We start from the raw sequence: 27,023 nt of genomic DNA on the forward strand, positions 1-27,023 counted from the left end.
CATTATAATTTGATATCCATATACTCTATTGCATGCCCACCACACAAAGCCTGTATCCTTTCATTACCATGTATTTGACCCCTTTAACCAGTTCGCCCCACCCTACTCCCCTTTCCCTTAGGTAACCAACATTTTGTTGTCTGTATCTATTAGTTTGTTTTTATTTGTCTTATTAGTTCGTTTAATAATTTTTGTTTTATATTCCACATATGGGTGAAATCATGGTTTTTGTCCTTTTCCGTCTGACTTATTTCACTTAGCATAATACTTATTGTATTTGATCCATTCATGTTGTTGCAAATGGGAATATTTCATCTTTTTATGGCTGAATAGTATTCCATTGTGTGTGTGTGTGTGTGTGTGTGTGTGTGTACACACCACATCTTCTTTATCCCATCATCCATTGATGGGCACTTAGGTTGTTTCCATGTCTTCGCTATTGTGAATAGTGCTGAGGTGAACAAAGGGGTACATCTTTATGAATTAGTGTTTTTGTATTGTTTTTGGTAAATATACAGAAGAAGAATTGCTGAATCATATGGTAGTTTTAGTCTTTATTTTTAAAGGAATCTCCAGATTGTTCTCCATAATGGCTACACCAATTTACATTCTCACCAACAGCATAAGAGTTTCCTTTTCTCCACATCCTTTCCAACACTTGTTGTTTCTTGTCTTTTTGATAATAGTGATATCTCATTTTGGTTTTGGTCTTTTTGATAATAGTGATATCTCATTTTGGTTTTGGTTTGCATTTCCTTAATGACTAATGATGTTGAACATTTCTTTCATGTCTGTTGGTTACATATATGTCTTTCTTAGAAAAGTATCTGTTCAGATCCTCTGCCCATTTTTTAATCAAATTGTTTATTTTTTTGTTGTTGAATTGTGTGAGTTCTTTATATATTTTTGATATTAATCCCTTGCTGGAAGTAGCATTTGTAAGTGTCTTTTCCCATTAGGTCAGTTGCCTTTTTGTTTTGTTAATGGTTTCTTTTACTGGACAGACCTTTTTAGTTTGATGTAGTCCCATTCGTTTATTTTTGCTTTTGTTTCACTTGCCTTTGGAGACAAATTCATTAAACACCTCTGAGACCAATGTCCAGAAGCTCAGTGCCTATGTTTTCTTCTTCTATGTATTTATTGTTTCACATATTGCATTCAGATCTTTAATCCATTTTGAGTTAATTTTTTTGTGTATGGTGTAAGATAGTGGTCTAATTTTATCCTTCTGAATACTGCCATTCAGTTTTCCTAGCACCACTATTGAAAAGACTTTCCTTTCTCCATTGTATATTTTTGTCTCCTTTGTCATAAATTATTTGTCCTTATATGTATGGGTTTATTTCTGAACTCTCAATTCTTTTCTATGATCTGTGTTTCAGTTTTCCTGTCAATACCATGCTGTTTTGATTATTATAACTTTGTAGTATAGTTTGAAATTGGGGACTATGATACCTCTGGATTTGTTTTTATTCTCAGGATTGCTTTGGTCATGTGTGTAGTTCCATACAAATTTCAGGATTTTTAGTCTAGTTCTGTGAATAATGACACAGGCGTCATAGGGATTGCACTGAATCTATATTGCTTTAGGTAATATGGACATTTTAACAGTGTTAATTCTTCCAATCCATGAACACAGAATATCTTTCAATTTTTTGTGTGTGTCTTCTTTAGTGTCTTTCAACAATGTCTTGTAGTTTTCAATGTACAGGTCTTTCATCTCCTCTATTAAGTTTATTCCTAGGTATTTTATTATTTTTGTTGCAATTATAAATGGGATTGTTTTCTTCATTTGTCTTTCTGATATTCTGTTGCTAGTATATGGAAACACAACAGATATTTATATTTGTATATTGCAACTTTACTGTATTTGCTGATTATTTCTAATAATTTTTTGGTGGAGTCTTTAGGGGATTTTTATGTATAAAATCATGTCATCTGCAAATAGTGCCATTTTCACTTTTTCCATTCCAGTGTTGATTCCTTTTATTTCTTTTTCTTGTCTAATTGTTCTGAGTATACTTCCAGTATATGTTGAATAACAGTGGTGGGAGTAGGCAGCCTTGTCTTGTTCCTGATTGTAGAGGAAAAGCTTTCAGTCTTTCACCATTGAATATGATGATAGGTGAGGGTTTTTCGGATATGGCCTTTATTATGTTGAAGTACTTTCCTTTCATTACCATGTATTTGACCCTCATTTTTGAGATTTTTTAAAAATCATAAATAGGTGTTGTATCTTGTCAAATGCTTTTCATGCATCTCTTCAGATGATCATATGATTTTTATCTTTTGTTGATGTGGTGTATCATATTTATTGATTTGTGGATGTTGAACCATTTTGCATCCTTAGAATGAATCCTACTTGATTGTCGTGTAAGATCTTCTAATGTATTGTTGTATTCTATTTGCTAGTATTTTGTTGAGGATTTTTGCATTTATGTTCATCAGAGAAACTGGTCTCCAATTTTTGTGTTTGTGTGATGTCCTTGCGTGGTTTTGATAACAGGATAATGTTGACCTTGTAAAAGGTTAGGAAGCATTCCCTCCTCTTCAATTGTTTGTAAGAGTTTGAGAAGGATATATAGTAAATCTTCGAATATTTGGTAGAATTCACCTGTGAAGCTATTTGGTCCTGAACTTTTGTTTTTTAGGAGGTTTTTGAATACTGTTTCAGTTTTCTTACTAGTGATCAGTCTATTCAGATTTTCCAGTTCTTCATGGTTCAGTTTAGAAAGGTTGTGTGCTTCCAAGAATTTGTCCAATTCTTCTAGGTTATCCAATTTGGTGGCCTATAACCTTTCATAGTATTCTTATATAATCCTTTTTGTTTCTGTGGCATCAATTGTAACTTCAACTCTTTTATTTCTTTTATTCAATGATTTTATTTGTTTGAGTCTTCTCTTTTTTCCTTAATGAGTTTAGCTAGAGATTTGTCAATTTTATCTTTTCAAAGAACCAACTCTTCATTTCATTAATTTTTCAATTGTCTTTTTATTATTTTTTATTTCCATTCTGATTTTTATTATTTCCCTCCGTCTACTAACTTTGAGCTTCATTTGTTCTCCTTTTCTAGCTCTTTAAGGTGTAATGTTAGATTGTTTATTTCAGATTTTCTTTGTTCCTTGAGGTAGGCTTGTATTGGTATAAACTTCCTCTTAGTACTGATTTTGCCACATCCCAGAAATTTTTTATTTCTTCCCAGAAATTTTGATATGCCGTATTTTCATTTTAATTCGTCTATATGTATCTTTTGATTTTTTCTTTTACTTCTTTGACATAGTAGTTTTTCAGTAGCATGTTGATTAATCTCCACATGTTTGTGATTTTTCCAGCTTTCTTCCTGTAGTTGATTTCTAGTTTCATACCATTTTGGTCATAACAGATGCTTGTTATGATTTCAGTCTTCTTAAATTTATTAATACTTGTCTTGTGTCCCATCATATGATCTATCCTTGACAGTGTTCCATGTGTACTTGAGAAGAATGTATATTCTGTTGTTTTGGATGGGAAGTTCTGTAAATATCTACTAAGTTCATCTGGTCTAATGTCATTTAAGGCTAATCCTTCCATGTTGACTTTCTGCCTGGATGGTATATCCATTGATGTAAGTGGGATATTAAAATGCCCTACTATTATTTTTATACCATCAATTTCTCCATTTAGGTCTGTTAATAATTGCTTTATATATTTTTATGCTCCTAGGTTGGGTGTATATACATATGTGTGTGTGTGTATACACACATATGTATACATATGTATATGTACACACACATATATATATATATATATATATATATATAAATAAATAAATAAATGGTATGTTTTCTTGATGGATTGTCCTCTTTATCATTATCAAATGTCCATCTTGTTCTCTTACTGAAACCTATTTTGTTTGATGTAAGTATGACTGCATCTGATTTTCTGATTTTCTCTGGATACCACTTGCTTGCAGTATCATCTTCCACACTTTTACAGTGAGCCTGTGTTTATATTTGTAGCTGAGATGGGTCTCCTGATGGCAGCATATAGTTGGGTCTCATTTTTAATTCATCGTACTGTTTCTGTGCCTTTTGATTGGTGAGTTCAGTCTATTTACATTTAGGGTGATTATTGATATATCAGGACTCACTACAGCCATTTTTTCTTTTTTTTTTTTCTGATTGCTATCTCTATTGTTCCTTTTCCCTTGTGTTTCTGTCTGATATTTTAGTTTGGTTTTCTATGACTTTTTTCAATTTTTCTCTTTGTTTTTTCATGTTTCTTGTCTCAGCGCTGAATTTGTTTTGTGGTTACCATGAGGTTTGTATAAAATGTCTCAGATAATATAATCTTTTTTTTTTTTCTGATAGCGTGTTAGCTTCATGTTCCCATACAGTTCCATCCTTTTCCTCTGCCCACTTTACTTTTTTTATTGTCATAAATTATCCCTTTTTATGTTGTGTGTTTATTACCAAATTGCAATAGCTATTGTTTTTAATGCTTTAGTCCCTTTAACCTCTGTTATAATTAAATGTTTAATTCCCTATCCTATAATAGAGCTGCAAATTCCTGCTTCTGTCTCTTTGTCACCTTACTCAAAGTTTTGTTATTTTTGTCTTTTTATTACAGGTAAAAGAGATCTTTTCAACGTTTCGTTTAATGTAGGTCTTGTGTTGATGAATTATCTGGGTTTTTGTTGTTTTTTTTTTTTCACATTTTGGTCTAGGAAAGTCTTTATTTCTTCTTCATATGTAAAGGACAGCTTTTCTAGATACATTATTCTTGGCTAGTGGTTTTGGTCTTTCAGTATTTTGAATATATCATTCCACTTTCTCCTGGCCTTGTAATGGTTCTGCTGAGAAATTTGATGGTATTTCCTTTGTAAGTTACTGTCTTTTTTCCCCCTGGCTGCCTAGAGAATTTTTTTTTTTTTTAATCGTTAACTTTTAACAGTTTTAATATAATGTGTCTTAGAGAAGGTCTTTTTGTGTTGAGACAATTAGGTGTTCTGTTAGCTTCTTTTACATTAATGTTCAGTTCCTTCCCTAGGTTTGGGAAGTTCTCCTCAATCATCTTTTTAGTAGGCTGCTAGTTCCCTTCTCCCTCTCTTCTCCTTCTGGGATACCCATTATTCTTATGTTACTCTTTCTAATGGAATCACATAGTTCTTATAGAGTTCTTTCATTAAAAAAAAAAAAATCTTGGTTTTCTTTCTCCTTCTACCTGAATCATTTCTAGGTTTGTATCTTTGAGCTTGCTAATTCTCTTCCATATGGTCTTCTCTGTTCCCAGTCCTTCCTAATACATTCATCATGTCATTTGTTGAGTTCTTCAGCTCCAGAATATCTCTTTGGTTCTCTTTTAGAGTGTCAGTCTCTTTGGTAAAGTATCTTTCTGTTCATTAATTTTATTCCTGAGTTCATTGAACTGCCTTTCTGAGTTTCCCTGTATGTCATTGAGTTCCTTCATCACTGCAAACTAGAATTCTGTGTCATTTAAATCACAATCTTCCTTCCTTGACTTTGAATTTAGTTTCTGGATAATTATCATTTTATTTCTGTGTTACCATGTTACCTTGGTTGTTCATGGTACTTGGTGGATTCTTCCTCTGCCTCCACATTTAAGGTAATGGCACTCTTGTTTAGATACCATTTTAATATTATCAATGCAGCAGGTTGATAATTAGAGATTTTTCTTCGTTTTCCAGTAGATGGTGATCAAGTTTTCATTTTCTCTTACCTGTGCTACTTGTGCTTGAGTGGGTTCTGATGGGGAAACATCACTGTGGTTGTGGAAATTGACACCTGGGTGACCGGGATGCTGGGCATTTTTGCTATGTTTGTGTCACCTCCATCTGGGGGCACCCCTGCCATGGTGGGGGATGTGTTGGATGGAGAAGGAACCTCGTGCTGTTCCCTTGTTCTTTATGGTTGCCAGCACTGCAGTGCCATAGCCTAGGGGCCATAGCATCTCCTTTGCTCCTAGAATGTTCCTTTGCAATGCAAGGGGTGGGTTATGGAGCCGGCATATACACACCTTTTGCCCCTCTTACCCTCCGCTGGGCTGTAGTGTGGGGACTGCACCCCAATTCCTCCATTGCTACCAGTTAGCTGGGGCCACGGGGGGGGGGGGGGAGGTACCAAAGTATGTCCACGGCACCATCCCTGTCCTTCCCCTTGTCCTGCCTCTTCTATGCATTTCAGTATGCCCACATTCATGTGTACCTGTGCATGGATTTCTCAGGTGTGTTTGTATATTGAGGAGAGGAAACTTTGTTGGATTAGAGATGTCTAACTTGTAAATTTAAGGGAAAATAAAAAGCCGTCTTCTCACTCCCCTATGGATGCTGACATCGCTCCCGGTGATGAAATTTTTTTTTTTTTTTAAGGAGGGCGCAGCTTATAGTGACCCATGCCGGGATCAAACCAGCAACTGGCCACCCCGATGGAATTTTTTAATATTAAAATATACTCTCTTTGCCTTTCACAAATTTATACAATCAAGTTTTTTTAATTAAAAAAAGAAAAAGCCTTAATGGTTAGGACTTCTTTGGACTTTAAGAAACAGAAAAGTAAACAGAAAAGGTAACTGATTGTTACTGTTGAGTCAGCAGCTTTGAAGATGTCAGGCAGAAGCCTCTAAGATGCTCTTGGCCTTTTTTTCAAGGTCAAATGATGGCTCCTACAAATTCAAACTTGATGCCTGCATTCACAGAAGAAAGAAGACAGAATAGTTGCAGTAGAGACATGTTTACATATGTCATTGCTACACCTGGAGCCAAGGAGTCTGGAAAAGTGAATATTTATTTTAGCTAATGTTTAGTAATATTACACTTTATAAAAAAGGAAGACAAGTGAGCATGGACTAGAGTTAGGCATTACTTAAACCTACTGTAGACCTCTACATAATACACAATAGTATTTTCCCTTATATTTAAACCTAATAACATTGAGACAAATTTGAAAGATAAAAGTGTAACTATTATTTATTATAAGTTCCCCAATAAATAATACAATATTATTTATTGTAAGATATTTACTAAGCTTTGTTCAGTCTTTGTGAAGAAGTGATGGGAAATTAGTTTTTATTTGCTGAAAGATATTTGAATTTAGAAACTAGGCTAGGGGTTTTCCCACAATTATTGAGGCATCTAATGTTATCCCCATTTTTACAAATTTAAGAAACTGAGATAAAGATTAAGCAATTTGCTCAAGATCACAAAACTTTGATAAATGGGTGGGCCATGTTTAGATCCTGGTCTTTTCTCCATAACAAACTGCAGAAAATGTTTATAAATTGAAATTAAGTAGACTTTTATGGAAATAATGATATTTGATAGTGAGGAAACTTAAGTACACACATGCAAAAGGTGGTAAGTGTTATGTGTCATGCCCATTTAGTGGAAGAGGTGGTGCCCTCTAGGTCTTCTAGTAGCCAACATACTGGGATAGTAATGGCTAACATTTGAGTGCTTACTATATGTATTTTGCTCATAATGCTGTATTTAATTCTCATAACAACCCTTATGAGCTAGGTACTATTACTATGTTTAGATGAATATACTGAAACACAGAGGCTCGGTTACAAACCCGATCTAGTAAACGGCAGACCTGGAATTGAACCCAGGCACTCCTGCTCTTGAGGCTACACTGTTAAACATTCACCACACACCCTCTCATAATAACTGATTTGTTTAAGAGAGAATGAGAAGGATTTTCCAAGTTGATTCATATCTGGTTCTAAATCTTGGAAGAACTGTCTAGTTAAATAGGAAGTTCAGTAAAATATGGTATAGAATTTCACCAAAAACAAACCTTAAAGTATCGCTTTGGGAGGCAATGCATTAGGGACCTCAATAATCTCAAATTCAGATCTTTGAAACAAAACTGATAATTGTTAATAACCCCCTTTCAGCTCATGATAACTGGTTACATCTTTATAATTTTAAGAACTACCATAGATTATTGATCCAGAAATTGAATTGATAATACAACAAATGAGTATGTGAAAATAATCCCACACAGATGGAAGTTATACAGCTCAGAACTTCATGATGAATCATACTGTTGGAAGACCATTCCATTGTTCCCCAGAGGCTCTCAACAGAAGGATGTACAAAGTGATGTAGTTTTAATGTTTCAGCTTTAACATCTGCTGCACGGCAGCTCAATAATATTACTGTCTAAGGAAACATCTATAAATATTGATAAAGATTTCCCTTTTACTTTTGATTCCAGGCTGTTTATCTGTGTATTCATTCTGTTGACTGTACTGTACAGTATGTCTGGGTGATTTGGGTGCAGTATTTTCTTAGGATTCAACTTTCTTAGGATTTTACCTAATGCCATGAGTAATTCTACCAGGTCAAAGAGTTGTGTTTTTCAAAGCCAGATTCTTTCACCACTGCTGAGATTGGCTTTTTTTTTGTCTCTTGCTTTCCCAATTATCCACACACTACTAGGTCTTTAACAACAGTAAGAACCAGAATTTTAAATGAGCAATTGTTTAACCAATTTATTTTAGTCTTGTTATTTTTCGTGAAACCTGTCAGATAATGAAAATTTATAAAATATTTGAACTTGGTTTAGTGTAGGTTTTTTAAAAATCATAGGGAAGATAATAAATATAAAAGTTGGCAGTAGAGATGTCAACACAACTAGATTGATGTTTCAGCAGAGAAATTATTGAGATAAAAATTATACCTACTGGCATGCATAGCTTGGTATCAGACAAAATATTTTAATTGGTATAAAAAGTGTGGGAAATTAAAAGCTAAAACTAAAAAAGCAGACTTAGATATTTGGACAAACAAAACACATAACTATGTACTCATAGCAACAGATTGTTTTATTATTTGTTTGTATAATTGGCATTGTCTGTGATGTTGAATCTTGGAATGACAGAATGATTGGGGAGGGACTGTGGAGTACATTACTGGAATTAAATTGGCAGAGTTCACACACTGGTCTGTTCTCTGGTTTTGAATCCTCTCTTTGCTGCTTTTCTTCCTTAGGTGGGACTCTTCCCTGGACACTGTGTTGAGTTAATTAATCAGAAAGTTCCCCAGTCAGTGACCAATTCAGTGCCAAAACCAGGTGAGTGCACTTTTTCATTAGTGTGGTTATTTTATCAACTGCTTAAAGATACAGAATTTTTCTTCCAGACAAGTATATAGCTTGTTTTGCTGTTCTTTGTATTTAATGACATAATGTGCATTCTTAATTTTATATGTTTGATTTTTAATATATTCTTACGTCTCTATTGATCATTTCACAAAGGTTTACATGCATTTAAAATTTTCAGCAATTTTAAAGAACTACTTGCTCCATTAAGCTTTGTCATTTTTGTTACAATTATATAGTAGGAATATAGCTTATAATCAATATAATGACAAAAGAAAATAGCAGTTTTAAAGAACTGACATGGAGATGGTATGATTAGCTGAAAATTAATAGTTGAAAGGAATGTATATTTTATCGGTGCCTGTGATATCAAAACTATTTTAAACAGCATTTCTTATTACTTATGCAGTATATTTACAGTGCTATATAAATGTGTGGAGTCGTTTACAAATAAGAAAGGCAATGTTACAGGGGTTAAAAATCAAGAAAATGGAATTTTTTTTTATTGGAGTGATTTAATCTTGGCAAATTCTACAGAATATCTAGTCTGAAACTTTTTAATGTAATATAAATTTTTCAAAAGAAAATAAAAACAAAGACTAAAAGATTTTAGAGGGAAGAGGAAGTAATCAAATTTATTTTTCCTAGCTGTATTACATTCCCTTTGGTTTTCCCTATCATACTTTTTTTTATCCCTCTCTCCCCATCAATAAAATAAAAAGAGAAAGTTTCTGGGCCTCAGAATTTATTTGTACTGTTTTCCTTAATGTATTTTCTAGGTTTAGAATCTATGTGTAAGAATTAGGAAAAAACAAAGTTTATTCTTTCCTTATTTAGTATTTTCCCACGTCAGCCCCCAAAGCATACATCAAACCATCTTTGCTTGTAGTATTTAGGTAAAAGCAAAGGGTAATAACCCCTCTCAAAGCTTATTTCTTCATAGAACTGTTCCAATTTGTCCCTTAGGAATTAAAAATTTTAGACAGACTACCCTTATTGTTCAGTAGAGAAAAATACTTCAAAACAGTGTTCTCTGCAGTTGTACTTGAGTCAGGACTCTCTCATTTCAAGGCATTTTTATCCTCTGTTAAATCCCCCTTAGTAGGGTAAACTTACTTAAAAGACTTCCTCAGTGTGTACTTGGTCAGTAAATGTTCATTAGTGGTTCTGATGACTGTAGATTTCTTTCTTTCTTTCTTTATTATTTTTTTTAATATGGCATCAGTAATTTAAAAAAAGGATCCCATAACCATGAGTAGACATTGCCCCAACCACTCCCTCCCTGCTCTAAGCAGCTGCTAATCTTACTTTCTGTCTCTGTAGATTTCCCTATTCTAGATATTTCACATAAATGGAATCATGCAACGTGTTGTATTTTGTAATTGGCTTCTTTCATTTAGAATAATGTTTTGAAGGGTCATTCATGTATCAGTATTTCATTCTTTTTTATAGCTAAATGATATTCCATTGTATGGCTATATTATATTTTATTTATCAATTCCCTTAGGAATTAAATTGTGTGTTTTTTCCATTTGGGGCTATTATGAATAATGCTACTGTGAATATTTGTTTATAAGTTTTTATGTGGATATATTTTTATCTTCTAATATATCTAGGAGTAGAATTGTTGGATCATACGGTAACTCTGTTTAACCTTTTGAGGAACTGCCAGAGGGGTTTACAAAGTAGGTGCACCATTTTACAATGTCACCAGCAATGTATGAGAATTCCAGTTGCTCCATATCCTAGTTATTGGGTTTTTAAAAAAATTATTATTGCTGTTTAGTGGGTATGAAGTGGTATATCTTTGTGGTTTTGAATTTCATTTCCCTGATGGCTAATGATGTTGAGCGTCTTTTTATGTGCTTATTACTCATTTGCATATCTTTGGAGAAATGTCTATTCAAAGCCTTTGCCTGTTTTTTAAGTGCTTTGTTTCTGTTGTTGAGTTTTTATATGTATTCTAGATACAGATTCATTATCACATAATATGGTTTGCAAATATTTTCTGTGGGTTGTCTTTCCGTTTCTTGATGGTATGCTTTGAAGCATGAAAGTTTTTAATTTTGATGAAGTTCAATTTATTTTTTCTTTTGTTGCTTATGCTTTTGGTCTTATCTAAGAAGGCTTTAGTTAACCCAAGGTCAAGATTTACTCCTAAGTGTTCTAAAAAAATTATAGTGTTAGATCTTGTATTTTAGCCAATGATCAATTTTGAGTTAATTTTTATGTGTGGAGTGAAGTCCAACTCTGTTGGAGATCCAATTGTCCCAGCACTATTTGTTGAAAAGATTGCTCCTTTGCCGTTAAATTGGCTTGACTCACTTGTAGAATATCAATTGACTTTAGACACATGAATTTATTTCTGAACTATCAATTCTATTCCATTGATCCATTGTCTGTTCTTATGCCAATACCACCCTCTTTTTTTAAATTAAATTTATTGGGGTGACAATTGTTAGTAACGTTACATAGATTTCAGGTGTACAATTCTATGATACATCATCTATAAATCCCATTGTGTGCTCATCACCCAGAGTCAGTTCTCCTTCCATCACCATATATTTGACTTATCCTCTTCTACCATTCTTCTCCCCGCTTACCCTCTGGTAACCACTAAACTGTTGTCTGTGTCTCTGAGTTTTTGTTTCTTTGTCTTGTTCCTTTGTTGCTTTCAGTTTTATATCCCACATCCGAATGAAGTCATATGGTCTTGACTTTTTCTGTCCACTTACTTTGCTTAGCATAATAATCTCAAGATCCATCCTTGTTGCAATTGGCAACTGTTACCTTCTAGTAAAATTTGCAATTGGGAAGTCCTACCTTATTCTTATTCAGCATTGATTTGGCTTTTCTGAGTCCTTTACAATTCCATATGAATTTTAGAATCAGCTTCTCAGTTTTTATAAAGAAGTCAGCTGAGATGCTGATAGGGATTATATTGAATCTGTATATCAATTTGGGAAGTATTACCATCTTATCAATGTTTATTAAATCGTCTAATTTATGACCATGAGATGGTTTTCCATTATGTAGACCTTCTTTAATTTTGTTAAACATTTTGCAGTTTTCAGAGTATAAGTTTTGCATTTCTTTTGTTAAATCTATTTTTCTTCTTTTTGATGGTAGTATAAATAGAATTCTTTTTTTAAACATTTCATTTTCTTATTCATTGCAAGTGCATAGAAATACAATTATGTTTACCTTAATAGTTTTTTTTAGTGGATTCCTTGGGATATTCTATATACAAGATCATGTCATATGTGAATAGAGATGTTTTTCTTTCTTTCTTTCCAATCTGGATGTTTGTTCTTTTTCTAACCCAATTGCTGTAGGAAGAACCTCTAGTATATTGTTGAATAGAATATTCAAGAATGGGCATCTTTGTCTTGTTCCTGATCTTAGGAGGAAGCATCCATTCATTCATTGTTAACTAAGATGTTAGCTGTGGGTTTTTGCAGATGCCCTTCATCAGGTTGAGGAAGTACCCATTAATTCTTAATGTATTTTGTGATTTTTATCATAGTAAAAGGATGTTGGGTTTTTTTTTAATACTTTTCATCCATCTATGGAGATTATCATAGGTTTTGTGGTGACTATTTTGAAGTTATTAAATTTTAATTTAACATCAAAAATATATTGTGATTTTTTTTTTGGTGCATTGTTTTTATACATTGCCTCTGTATAAGCTTAACTTTTACTAGTTAGTAATCCTCATCATTGGTAATTTTGCCTCGGATATACTGTAAACTGAATTTTTAAAAATTAGCTTAATGGTATTAAACTATGTATGTCAATCAAATACTTTCTCATGTTTTGAATGAGAAAGTAACATTTCTAATTGTGGTAACCTCCAGCAGCTTTTAAAACTTGAGAAAGTTAATCAGTTATTGATATTTCTGGAAAACAGTTTTCTATTAGTGGACCTGTATGGCATTGTTAATTCTAACTTAGTAATGACAGTACCTCTTCAAAAGCTAATCTTTTGTCTTTTGTGAGCAACATTGCAGGGTTGGCATAGGGAAATGTGCATTCTTAATACATTTTGTAAAGGGCGATGTGAATTCTATCAACCTCAGGCTGTTTCACACTTTAAAACTGTCTTTGCCTACAGTATAAACAACTTGAATGTTCTATTTATTTTTAACATTGCCATCTGTCACTGTTAAATGCCAAATCTGAAAGATGCAGCTATAGTCTGAAATGTAAAGCTCCCTATATTATTACACAACAAGAGCAATAGGAAAAATTTCCCTTTGGAGCTCTTCTTAATGCTCTCAATATGTTCAATTATTTGTATATGTAAAAATAAAATTAATGAGTCAACTGTGTTCTGCTTGGAGTTTACTGAGCAGTTGGATCTATTTATTAATTTCTTCAAGTTTTAGTGTTCTCAGTTATCTCTTATGAAATTTCTTTTGTGCAATTCTCTGTCCCTCCTTTCCTATACCTATTAGTTACATTCTTTGATACTGTCTTACACATCCTGTCTTTCCAGTTTGGATACTTTCTAGTGACCTATCTTATAATTTACTGATTCTTCCCTCTCTGTAGGTGTCTCTTAAGCCCATCTAATAGGTTCTTCAACTGTCATGTCACATATTTCATTTCTAGGATTAACATTGGGTCTTTATTGTAGTTTCCATTGGTGGAATTCTCCATTTGATGTTAACCACATTTTTCTGGAGAGAAGGTGAAGCGAGAAGAAAAGCAAAGCTTACTCTTGAGATATAAGCTTATAAAAATGAAAGACTAGAGAATTTAGGCAAACCTCCCCTCTGAGAAGAGTTAGAAAAGTTGGACAGAAATATAAAAATATTTCTTTGAAGCACTGGAGAATTAATAAGACAGTAAACAATTACTGAGTAAGGAGAAGCAGAAGAAGGAAATCCAGAGGAGTGACCCCAGTAGATGGAAATATTATTCCCCTAGTGTATCTGCTGATGGAGTAGAGCAAGTCACAGTGCTAGTAGGAACAAAAATTGGAGTTCAGAGTGGAGTAGGGCAGATTTGCTGATAAATGCTCTAAGCTTTGAGTTGGAATTTTTGTGGAAATTGACAACTGATTCTAAAATTAATATGGCAATGCAGAGCCAAAAGAACTCAAAACAATTTTGAAGAACAAAAATAGTGGGAAACTTAGTATACTAGATACCAAGATTTATTGTTAAAACTGTACTAGTTAAGATACTGTTATCAATACAAGCATAGACAAATGGATCAGTGGAACAGAGTAGAGTCCAGAAACAAGCCTGTGTATATACAGATTCTTGATTTATGACAAGGGTAGCATTGTAGAGTATTGTCCAAAAGACATTCATTTCAATAAATGGTGTTAGGTCACCTGGACAAATACATATCCGATCCTTATTTAACCCCATACACAAAATCCTTGCCAGAAAAATCATGGATTTGTATATGAAAGGTAACACAAAACTTTTGAGAGTTAATACAGTAGAATATCCTCATGACCTATTTTCGTGATCTTGGGTTAAAACATAAAGCAGTAATCATAATTGAAAAGCTTAATAATGAAAGTTAATGAAACTTAAGAATATACATATTCAGAATATGCTTCACCATAATACGTTATTAAGGTAGTGAAAAAGGCAAATCACCAAGTAGAAAGATATTTGCAGTACACATATCTAACAAAGGTCAGGTAACCAAAGTATATAAAGAATCAAATAACGAACGGATAACATGGTTTTTTTAATTGAGTGAAAAGTTGAATAGGTACTTCACAATAAATATCCAAAATGCTCAATTAGCATATAAAATTTTCAACATCATTACTCTTTAGGTAAATGCAAATTAAAACCTTGTTGACACCCACCAGAATGGTTAACACTTAAGAAAACAGTACCAAAAGTTGGTAAGGATATAAATCAGTGGGAATTCTCATACACTGCGGTGGGGGTGTAATGTGGGACAATCATTGGTTATGAACTCTATGGTACATATGTAGAGTATTCATAGCCACCTCATTCCTAATTGTGGGGGAAAAAAACTAGAAAAATTCAAAGGCATATCCATAATGGAATGGGGAAATAAAAGCATGTTCTTTCAGGAGGATTGCTCTAAACCAATGGAATGACATGGATTACAGCCATATGCAACAACATGGATGAATCTCACAAAAATAAATGTTGAGTGAAAGAAGCCTGATATACATGCATACTTACACTGTAAAATTCAATATATACAAAGAGAGAGTTCATCTCAGAAATCAAAACTGTTCTGTGGTGTTAGAAGTTAAGATAGTGATTATCTTTGAAGTGGACAGAGGGGGCAGGTGATTGCCATGGAGAGGAGAGAGGATTTTGGAATGCCTTTAATGTTCTGTTTTCCAGGTGGTAATTATACAGCAATGTAATGATGTTGAGCATCTTTTCATGTACTTATAGGCCATTTCTATATGTACTTTGGAGAGATGCTACTCAAGTACTTCGTCTTTTTTTTACACTTTATTTGTTTTGACATTCAGTATTGTTTTAATTTCAGGTGTACAGTACCGTGGTGAGACATTAATAATTGTAAGAAGTGATCCCCCTGACTAGTCTAGTACCCACCTGGCACTATGCACTGTACAGTTATTACCATATTATTGACTATATTCCCTATGATTTACATCCCTATGACTATTTTATAACTACCAATTTGTACTTCTTAATTCCTTTCCCCTTTTATTATTCATGTTTTTGATCCTCATTGTTTTCTTTTTCTTCTTAAAGAAGTTCCGCTAACATTTCTTGTAATACTGGTTTGGTGCTGATGAACTCCTTTAGCTTTTTCTTATCTAGGAAGCTCTTTATCTGCCCTTTGATTCTAAATAATAGCTTTGCTGGGTAGAGTAATCTTGGTTGTGGGTCCTTGCTTTTCATCACTTTGCACATTTCATGCCAATCCCTTCTGGCCTGTGAAGTGTCTGTTGCAAAATCAGCTGAGAGTCTTATGGGAGCTCCATTGTAGGAAACTAACTGGTTTTCTCTTCCTGCTTTTAAGAATCTCTCTTTGTCTTTAACCATGGGCATTTTACTAACCGTATTTTGCTGTGTATAATGCACACCCACGTTTTTGGCCCAAACTTTGAGGGGAAAAGAAAAACTTTCATATTAATTTTTTGATTCAAATTTCATGTGTTTACATTTAGGTACTTGTTTTTTTTTGTATTATAAAGGATTTTAGCATTTATTTTCTAACATATTATGATACATAAAAGAGACTTTATGTAACAAATAATTACAGAATACAAGAACATATACAAGGTACAAGAAATTTTAGGTACCGGTAACACATTTACATACTGGTAACAAATTTATAATATTTACACATCATAGAAGGTCAGGAACTTTTCGTTGTTGCAAGTTCATCATAAGTTCAATAAAACCAATTATCATATTCTAGGGTATTATTTTGCATACAGATGTTGTTGATTTCTAGAGTTACACTTTTAATTCATAAGCATCAATAAAAGAATTTAAAACATTTATATAGATACAGAATTAGTACTACCCATGTATAATGCACATCCTTATTTTTCCCTCACAAATTTGGGCAAAATAGTATGCATTATATATGGCAAAATACAGTATGATGTGTCGTGGTGTGGGCCTGTTTGGGTTCATCTTATTTGGGATTCTCTGTGCTTCCTTGGCTTGTATATCTATTTCCTTCTCCAGGTTAAGGAAGTTTTCCATCATTATTATTTCAAATAGGTTTTCAAGGACTTTCTGGTACCCCTTTAATGTGAATGTTGGTATGCTTGATGTTGTCCCAGAGGTCCCTTAAACTCTCCTCATTTTTTTGGGCGGGGGGATTCTTTTTTCTTTGTGCTGTTCTATTGGGTGTTTTCTACTACCCTGTCTTTGAAATCGCTGATTCTGTCCTCTGCTTTATCTAATCTGCTGTTTATTCCTTCTAGTGTATCGTTTGTTTCAGTTATTATAGTCTTTATTTCTGACTGGTTCTTTTTCTTTTTATCTCCATTTTTACGTTTCCTATCTATTTGTTAAAGTTCTCCCTGATGTAATTTAACATCCTTATATTCACTGTTTTGAACTATATATCTGGTAGATTGCTTGTCTCCATTTTGCTTAGCTCTTTTTCTGGAGTTTTGTACTGTCCATTTATTTGGAACATATTTCTTTGTCTCCGCATTTTAGCTGCCTCTCTTTGTTTGTTACAATGTATTAGGTAGATCTGCCATGCCTCCCCGTCTTAGTAGAGTGGTCTTATATAGTAGGGCAGTCTGTGGGACCTAGTAGGGCAGTCTGTGGGACCTAGTAGGGCAGTCTCCCTGGTTTCCAGAGCTGGGTGTTCCAAATGTGTCCCTTGTGTAGGTTGTGTGTGCCCTCCTGTTGTAGATGAAGTTTGGTTGCTCTTTGCACGTCTGTAGGAGGGATTGACCTTCAGGCTGATTGGTTATGAGGACTGGCCGTGACTACAGTGTTGGAGCTATTATGCTGGGGCTGACCCTAAAAAGCAGGGTTCACTTTAGCAGGCTCTGGTCCCTGCCCACTCTTCCCTTAGGGTGTGGTCATCCTTGGAAGTGGCCAGGTGATACTCTGGCTTGGTCTGACGCTGGCCACCAGGTGTGCCAGCCTGGGAGGGGACCTGCTACAGGCCACGTTTGACCAATGTCTATGCTCTGCCCGGGGTCACCTGCAATGAGCCACAAAGCAGTCTACATATGGCCGCCTCCTGCACTGGATTTAGAGATACCTTGAGAGATCGAGCTGTGAACCAAGGCTGGCTGTTGCTACTGCCGGGCTTAGGGCTGCTGAGCCAGAGGTATGGGACATGCTGACACAAGATGCTGCTTGTTTGGGTTTGTGACCCTTTGAAAGATTTTATGAAAGTCCACAGCATGAACTAAGACAGGTTGTTTGTCAGGAAATGCCATTGGAAGCTGCTTGGGTGAACCCAAAATTTGGCTAGGGCAGGGTCTCGTGGAATTATTAGGGTGGAGCAGATGAAAAATGATAGCCTTTTGATGGAGACTCAGCTATGGTGTCTGCCTTTGTCTGCATGCAGGGGGAGGGGAGGGCTCAATAAAGAAACAATGGCTTCTGCCATCTTTTCCATCTGGGAGAAAACTGCTTCTCTAGCCCTCTTCCTGCAGCCAGACAATTCAGTTTCTCCTATGCAGTATGTCCCTATCCCTGGCACCTTTTTAGCTGCTGCCCCAATGCTGGAACTCAGGGAGAGTCCATCAGTGAGTAAGTCTGTGCATAGGTGCTTTAAAAGGAACGCCTGGGACTCCAGCCATTCTGTGCCCCCCTCAGCCACAATCTCTACTGTTTTACTCAACCAGAAGTTATGGAGACTTCTTTTCCTGGCACTGGAACCCTGGACTAGGGAGTCTGGTGTGGGGCTGGGAACCCCTCGCTCTTCTGGGTGTGACCTCTGTTGCTGATATAGCCCTTCCGATTTTTATTGGTCACACGTGGGTGTGGGACTAGCCCATTCAGCGTCTCTGCTCCTCCTACCAGTCTCCAGGTGGCTTTTTCTGTATGTCCATAGTTAGAGGGCTTTGGTTCAGCTAGACTTCAGGTAATTCTCAATGATGGTTGTTCGTAGTTTAGTTGTAATTGATATGGTCCTGAGAGGAGGTGAGCACAGCGTCTGTCAACTCCACTATCTTGACCAGAAAATGCTTTTGTCATATTTGAGTTAGTCACTTAGAATTTTTAAAATATATCTGTCTCTTATCCAAATGAATATTCTTTGCAGTATTGCTTTAATACGCAAATGTTTGAAGTCACATTTCAAAATAGATATGATACTTCTATACTGTGAAAAGTACTCTGCAACTGTCAAAAAGAATGAAAAGTGTCATATATGCTAATCTGGGGAATTTTTTTCTGTGATGTATTGTTAAATGAAAAAGGAAATCACAGAACAGTAAATTCATAGAAGAGGATCTGAAAGGATACACAGCTAACTGGAAAGAAGAATGAAGATAGCAGAAGACATTTCACTTTTCTCTCTTTTCTTCTGTATTAAGCTCTTAAAATGAGTATGTATTACTTTATAAAATGTAATACATAGAAAAAAAATAGATTATAGTCTCCCCTTAACTCCAGTCTGTCTAAATAGATAATTTCCAAGGGTCCTTCTTCATGCAACCACTCTATAAAATAGGTATTTTTTGATGCTAGCTTTAATGCAGATATTTCATTTAATTTATATACCTGTGTGAAAAGCAGCACAGTTGAAAGGACAAGAGCACAGGCTCCAACCTTGAGCTGTAATCCCTGTTCCACATTTTTCTGTCTGTTTGCTTGTCATTTGGCTTTTCTGATTTTTAATTTGTTTATCTGAAAAGTTAGGCAAGATTCTTTTGAAGATTAAGAATAAGACATTTAAAACCCCTGGGTACTTAATAAGCTCCAGCTGTTATTATATATCAATTTGTGTTTGTCTACTATGTTATGTAATTTACATTCAAAGGGTCAGAAACTAGATTTATTTAGTTTATGTAGATACTTAGTTAATATATTATTTTTTGATATAAATCTATACAGAGGCATACCATTGAAACAAATTAATTACAGTATTTTTCATGGGATGGTGGTGGAGAAGGGAGTCTCTTTGGATGGTCACTGGAATAGAGTTTACATCATAAAATTTTGTCTTCTTTTGATGATAGGTGAATTTTTTGGTTAGCAGACATAGAAGTAGCTGAGGTTTTCATTTTGGGGGAAGATTAGTAATTAGATGTAATGCTGGTGAAATCCTTATGTTAATTTAAGAAGTAATTTATAAGGTAATAAGTTAGCCTGTATTTTTAGCATAATTTTGTAATAAAAAATTGTAGTATTCTTTTAGGAAACTTGTCCTCTAATATCTTGCTTTTTTGTTCATTGTTTTTTTGGGGTTTTATTAGGCAAAATTGCAAGTATTAGGTTGGTGCAAAAGTAATTGTGATTTAAAAGGTTAGAAATAATTGCAAAAACCGCAATTACTTTTGCACGAACCTAATACTTGCAATTTTGCCTAATTATAGTTTTTTACGTCTATTTTCTTTCCTTTTTTTAAATTTTTTATTTAGCTTCTCAATTGATTCTATTTTCTATCTTTGAGATTCCAGCACTTTACTCTTCTGTTACCATGTTCCTTTATATGTCACTTTTGTACGAAGTGACCAACATTCTATATCAAGTAAAATAGGTCCAGGTTTTTATTCATCCTATGTGGAATGTTGTGTTGAATATTCTTCCCTTTGAACATATGCTTACTTGTATTTTGGAGGATGATACTTTAAGAATGAGGTATTAGAATCAGTACCCTAGGAAACATCGATGTAATATGCAAAGGAGTATCAAATTGCTAGAATGCCTAGGGAAGTTTTCTCTCCAAATACACTGCAAGGCATAGATCAAGATAATACTTTCTCTCAAATATATGGTGATGGAAGGAGAACTGACTCTGGGTGGTGAACACACAATGGGATTTATAGATGATGTATTACAGAATTGTACACCTGAAATCTATGTAATTTTACTAACAATTGTCACCCCAATAAATTAAAAAAAAAGATAATATTTTCTCACAATGCATCAAGGAAAAACAGAAAATTTATAATACTACATGGTTGTAAAGTGCTTTAGAGTTTATGCATACTTGTATTTACATTATTTAAATTGCAATTTGAATCTTGATATAATCCTCTGAAGTATTGGGGGTATACCTCATGGAATGTATTTCTGTCTCCCACCACACCCCTTTTTTAATAAGTGGAGCAACAGACTCAGAAAAGTTAAACTTGCCTGAGGTTTCTCAAGTAGGACGTACCAAATGAAATTTCCTGATATTGAATAGTAATCATAGCCAACACTTACATAGTCTTACTATGTGCCAGACTACTCTGTGCCAAACACTGTACCAAGTACTTGACATAGATTAACTCATTTGTGACTAATTAACTCAAAACCTAGAATTCTTCCCACTATAGTACACTGAATAAAGAGAAAGCTTACTGTTCTTTTCTCTCAAAACTTACATTTATTTAATATATTTTGCTTTTATTGCAATAGGAGTAAATAAAAATGTATTTGGATTTCCTCAAGGCCTATATGAACAGAGCAGAATAGAAATTAGGGGAAAGACGGGTTAAACCGAGGATGAAAAGAAGTGCTTATAGGCAACTACTTAATTTGTTAATTTGTTTCAGTCATCATCTTTCTAATGCCTAATTAAAAAAAAATCTTTCAGTCTTTCCTCATTACGTATAAAACATAACTTCAAACTCTTTTATTATGGCATTTCTAGCTGCCCTCCTCTTCTATTCTCCTCTTCTAGTCTCTTTCCCTGTGTGCTCTGCTGGACTCTGCTTGTCTGTTCTCTGAACACATCATGTGCTTTCATAGGTTTCATCTGCTCCTACTGTTCCTCAATCTGAATGCACTTCTCCAGAACAATGTCAGTGGATTGAAATCTTCCTTTCAAGACCCAGGCCCTAATCTACTTTGTCTATGAAAACTTCCCAGACTGGCTCTCTCTAACCCCTATTAGTCAAATTTAACAGTAGCTGTTTCATTTGCTCACTAAATTGCAATCTCCTCACAAATGTCTCATCCATCGTTCTCTCCCTCAGGAGCTGCACGTACAGTGGATGTACAATGAATGTTGAATTACTCTATCTTAATAGTTACTACTAAAATAAATTTGTTGAATACAACTTTTATTTTGTAATCTCTGACTTCAGAACACTTCAGTAGTTTCTCTCAGTACCAGAATTATATGCAAAATCTTTAGCCTAGAATTTAAAGGTATTCATTACATAATAGAACGAACTTATCTTTGTAACTGATTTTTTCCCTTTTATTATCTATATTTGGCATCAGTAACATGTTTCTTACTCTTCTTTCATTGTGCTTTGGGTTACTCCTTCCACCTTGCTTTCTCCTGCCTGAAATGAATTAACTTTATTCTTTGCAAAGGCTCCTTAGGCCACTGCTTCACAAACTTGAATGTGCATTCAATTTGCCTGAGAGATAGTGTTAAAAGCTGTAGATCATGATTCAGTAGATCTAGCATGGGATCTATGGTTCTGCATTTCTAATAAGCATCCAGGTAATTTTTTGACACCGGCCATGAGACTAAGTTTTTTGAATGACAAGGGACTACATTTCAGCTTATGGTAGCTATTTTTTGTGTCACTCATTTGGAAACACTGAGTTGTCTTATTTTGAATTTGATACTTCACTTGTTTTTTAATTTTATTTTTTTAATTTTATTGGGGAATATTGAGGAACAGTGTATTTTTCCAGGACCCATCAGTCATTGTCCTTCAATCTAGTTGTGAAGGCTGTAGCTCAGCTCCACGTCACTGCCGTTTTCAATCTTTAGTTGCAGGGGGCACAGCCCACCATCCCATGCAGGAACTAAACCAGCAACCTTGTTGTTGAGAGCTCGGGCTCTAACCAACTGAGCCATCCGGCCACCCGATATTTCACTTTGTGTGTTTTTTCCCTCCACCAAGATTGTTTTGCTTGTGGGCAGATATTCTATTCTGTACTAATTTGCATCCTTTATACATAATGTTGTTTGCTCCAAAACAGTTGATTGATAATTATAAACATGAACAGTTTCCACTATAGTTACCAAAAATGTTTCCTAAACTCCCATATGCCCTTTAGCGAGTGCTAGGAGTAGGCTCTAATCAGGTTCCTCCTTGCAACTAAGTAAAGCAATTTTTCCATTTTTGGTCATTTCCAGCATTCATTCGTTCATTGATCAGAAATGTATTGAGTGCATACTAAGTAATAGGGCTAAAGCAATGAACTCAGCAAATAGAAATAATTGTCATTTTGGTGTTTATAGTCAGTTATGAAGACAGGGAGAGAAAAAGGTAAACTAGTGAAATACATAGTGTGATAGATGATGCTATGGAGAAAAATAAATCCTCGAAAGGGGTTTCAGGGGAGAAGTGTGGGATGTGGTTCATGTGAGGTTGGAATTTCAAAGGAGGGTAGAGTGGTCAGGGAAAAGGCTCATTAGAAGGTTACTTTTGAGCAAAGACCTGAAGGTGATGAGTGTTAAGACAGAGCAATTGTAATGGTGGCACTATATAGCTTCTATTTTGAGATTTGTGTCTCTGGTATAATTCGAATTAATAAGTGTAATTTTGGTTGGAACTTTTTTTTTTTATATTTGGTTAAACTCTTTCCCTATACAAGATTCATTTTTATTTTTAGTTTTTATCTTTTTTTGTATGACGAATAAAATTTTTTAAAGTATTTTTTAATTTTATTAGTTTCAGGTGCACAAGACAAAGCAATACTTAGACATTTATCATTTATGTCCCTCACACTGTGTGAACCCCCCTCCCTCCATCCACTATCCCTCTGACATCGCACAGAGCCGTTACATTTCCACTGTCTCTATTCCTAATGCTGTACTCCGCTTCCCGTAACCATATAAATACACACACACACACACACACACACACAAACACACACACACGTGTGTGTGTGTGTGTGTGTGTGTGTGTGTGTGTGTGTATATATATATAAAATTATAGTTGGCATTCATTATTGTTCAGCTTCAGGTGTACAGTGCAGAGATCAGGCATCTACATCATCTACATCATCCCTGAGGTGGTCTCCCTATAAGACTAGTGTCCATCGGATACCCTACAAAATCTTTACAACATTATTGATTACATTCCCCAAATTAATTTTCAAAGCAGCATGGCCATCTTGTGGTTACTGACTGTCTTCTAATCCCCTCACCTTCCCCCTTATCCTCACCTCCCTCCCATCTAGCAAACCTGAGTTTTTCCTCTATGTCTCCAAAACTGTTTATGATTAGTTCATTCACTTATTCTTTTCTTTAGATTCCGCATATACGTGAGAGCATATGGTATTTGTCTTTCTCTGTCTGACTTATTTCACTTAACATAATATTCTCTAGGTCCATCCATGTTGTTGCAAATGGTAAGATTTCTTTCTTCTTTATGGCTGCGTAATACTCCATTGTATAAATGTACCACAGTTTCTTAATCCAGTCATCTACCGATGGGCATTTCAAGACATGTTTCCATGTCTTGGCTATTGTGTATAGTGCTGCAATAAACATAGGAATGCATAAAGATTTTTGAGTTGGAGTTTTGGATTTCTCGGATAGATACCTAGGAGTGGGATTGCTGGATCATAAGGTAGTTCCATTTTCAGATTTTTGAGATACCTCCATACTGTAGTGGCTGCACCAATCTGCATTCCCACCAACAGTGCACAAGCGTTCCCTTTTCTCCACATTCTCGCCAGCACTTGTTGTTTGTTGATTTATTGATGATAGCCATTTTGACTGGTGTGAGGTGGTATCTCACTGTGGTTTTTATTTGCATTTCTCTGATGGTTAGTGAGGTTGAGCATTTCTTCATATGTCTCTTTGCCATCTGTGTGTCCTTTTTAGAAAAATGTCTCTTCAAGTTCTCTGCCCATTTTTTAATGGGGTTATTTGTTTTTTTGGAGTTGAGTGAGTTTTTTATAAATTTGAGATATTAACCCCTTATCAGATATATCATTGGCAAATATCTTTTCCCATTCGGTAGGATCCCTTTTTGTTTTATTGATGGTTTCCTTTGCTGTGAAAAAACTTTTTAGTTGTAATCCCACATGTTTATTTTTTCTCTTACTTCCCTCGCGCGAGGGGATATATCAGTAAAAATCTTACTCCGGGTAATGTCTGTGAAGTTTCTTCCTATATTTTCTTCTAGGAATTTTATGGTTTCAGAGCTTACATTTAAGTCTTTAAGCCATTTTTAATTTATTTTTACATATGGTGTAAGGAGGTGGTCCAGCTTCGTTTTTGCATGTCTGTCCAGGTTTCCCAGCACCATTTATTGAATATACTGTCTTTACCCCACCGTACATTCTTGCTTCCATTGTCGTAGATTAAATGGCCATATAAGCATGGATTTATTTCTGGACTCTATTCTGTTCCATTGATCTATCTGTCTGTTTTTATGCCAGTACCATGCTGTTTTGATTACTGTAGCCTTGTAGTATAATTTGATGTCAGGTATCGTTATACCTCCCACTTTGTTCTTATTTCTCCAGATTGCTGAGGCTATCCGGGGTCTTTTATGGTCCCATATAAATTTTAGGATTATATGTGCTATTTCTGTGAAAAACCGTCGTTGGTAGTTTGATAGGAATTGCGTTGAATATGTATATTGCCTTAGGCAGTATGGACATTTTAACTATATTAATTCTTCCTATCCATGAACATGGTATGTGTTTCCATCTATTTGTATCTTCTTTCATTTCTTTTTTCCGTGTAGTTTCTTTCTTCTTATAATTTTCTGACTACAGATCTTTTACTTCTTGGTTAAATTTATCCCCAGGTATTTTATAATCTTTGGAGCAATTGTAAATGGGATTGCTTTTTTAATTTCTCCTTCTGATGTTTTATTATTGGTGTATGCAAATGCAGCTGATTTCTGAATATTAATTTTGTATCCTGCTACTTTACTTAATTCATCTATCAGCTCTAATAGTTTCATGGCGGAGTCTTTAGGGTTCTCTATATATAGTGTCATATCATCTGCATATAATGACAATTTTACTTCCTCCCTACCGATTTGGATGCCTTTTATTTCTTTTTTTTGTCTGATTGCTGTGGCTAGAACTTCCAGCACTATGTTGAATAGAAGTGGAGAAAGTGGGCAACCTTGCCTTGTTCCTGATCTTAAGGGGAATGGTTTTAGCGTTTCCCCATTGAGTATGACGTTAGCTGTGGGTTTATAATATATGGCCTTTATGATCCCTCTATTCCCACTTTCTTAAGGGTTTTTATCATAAATGGCTGCTGGATTTTATCAAATGCTTTTTCTGCATCTATTAATATGATCATGTGATTTTTATTTTTCATTTTGTTAATGTGGTGTATCACATTAATTGATTTGCGGATGTTGAACCATCCTTGCATACCAGGGATGAATCCCACTTGATCATGGTGTATGATCTTTTTAATGTATTGCTGAATTCTGTTCGCTAATATTTTGTTAAGGATTTTTGCATCTATGTTCATTAGAGATATCAGCCTGTAGTTTTCTTTTTTTGTGGTATCTTTGTCTGATTTTGGGATCGGGGTGATAGTGGCTTCGTAAAAATTGTTTGGGAGTCTTCCCTCCCTCTGGATTTTTTGGAAGAGCTTGAGGAGAATAGGTGATAATTCTTTTTTGAACGTTTTGTAAAATTTACCTGTAAAGCCATGTGGTCCAGGGCTTTGGTTTGTTGGGAGATTGTTGATTACTGATTCAATTTCCCTGGTGGTAATCAGTCTATTCAGGTTTTCTGTTTCTTCTTGAGTTAGCCTTGGAAGGTTGTACGCCTCTCGAAAATTGTCCATTTCTACCAGATTGTCAAAGTTGTTGGCATATAGTTGCTCATAGTAATTTCTTAAAATTTTTTCTATTTCTGCGGTGTCTGTTGTCCCTTCTCCTCTTTCATTTCTGATTTTATTAATTTGGGTCCTCTCTTTTTTTTAATGAGTCTGGGTAAAGGTTTGTCAATTTTGTTTATCTTCTCTAAGAACCAACTCTTGGATTCATTGATCTTTTGTATTGTTTTTCTGGTTTCTATTTCATTTATTTCTGCTCTGATCTTTATTATCTCCTTTGTTGTGCTCCCTTTGGGCTTATTTTGCTGTTCTTTTTCCAGATCCCTTAAATGTGAAGGTAAACTGTTGATTAGTGATGTTTCTTGTTTCTTTAGGTATGCCTGCAATGCTATGAATTTCCCTCTTAGGACTGCATTCGCGGCATCCCATAGATTTTGGGTCGTGTTTTCATTTTTGTTTGTCTCGAGATATCTTTTGATTTTTTCCTTGATCTCCTGGTTGACCCATTCATTATTTAGTAACATGTTATTCAGCCTCCATGAATTTGTGTGTCTTCCAGTTTTTTTC

General features: G+C 34.8%; 1 protein-coding gene across 4 annotated transcripts in view; it reads left to right on the forward strand.

Annotated features, from left to right (window-relative positions):
- The window catches only part of ARHGAP32 (Rho GTPase activating protein 32), a 330,288-nt gene that overhangs the window by 243,453 nt on the left and 59,812 nt on the right, over positions 1-27,023 (forward strand). For all 4 annotated transcript variants that reach the window (XM_019713045.3, XM_074321761.2, XM_088800825.1 and 1 more), the window contains one exon: positions 8,993-9,074. In XM_019713045.3, the coding sequence (XP_019568604.3) occupies positions 8,993-9,074 (82 nt within the window). The remainder of the gene's footprint in view (positions 1-8,992; positions 9,075-27,023) is intronic.

This window comes from Rhinolophus sinicus, chromosome 9, assembly GCF_057876585.1.
Source record: "Rhinolophus sinicus isolate RSI-liver-muscle chromosome 9, RSI-T2T, whole genome shotgun sequence".
Classification (NCBI taxonomy): domain Eukaryota; kingdom Metazoa; phylum Chordata; class Mammalia; order Chiroptera; family Rhinolophidae; genus Rhinolophus; species Rhinolophus sinicus.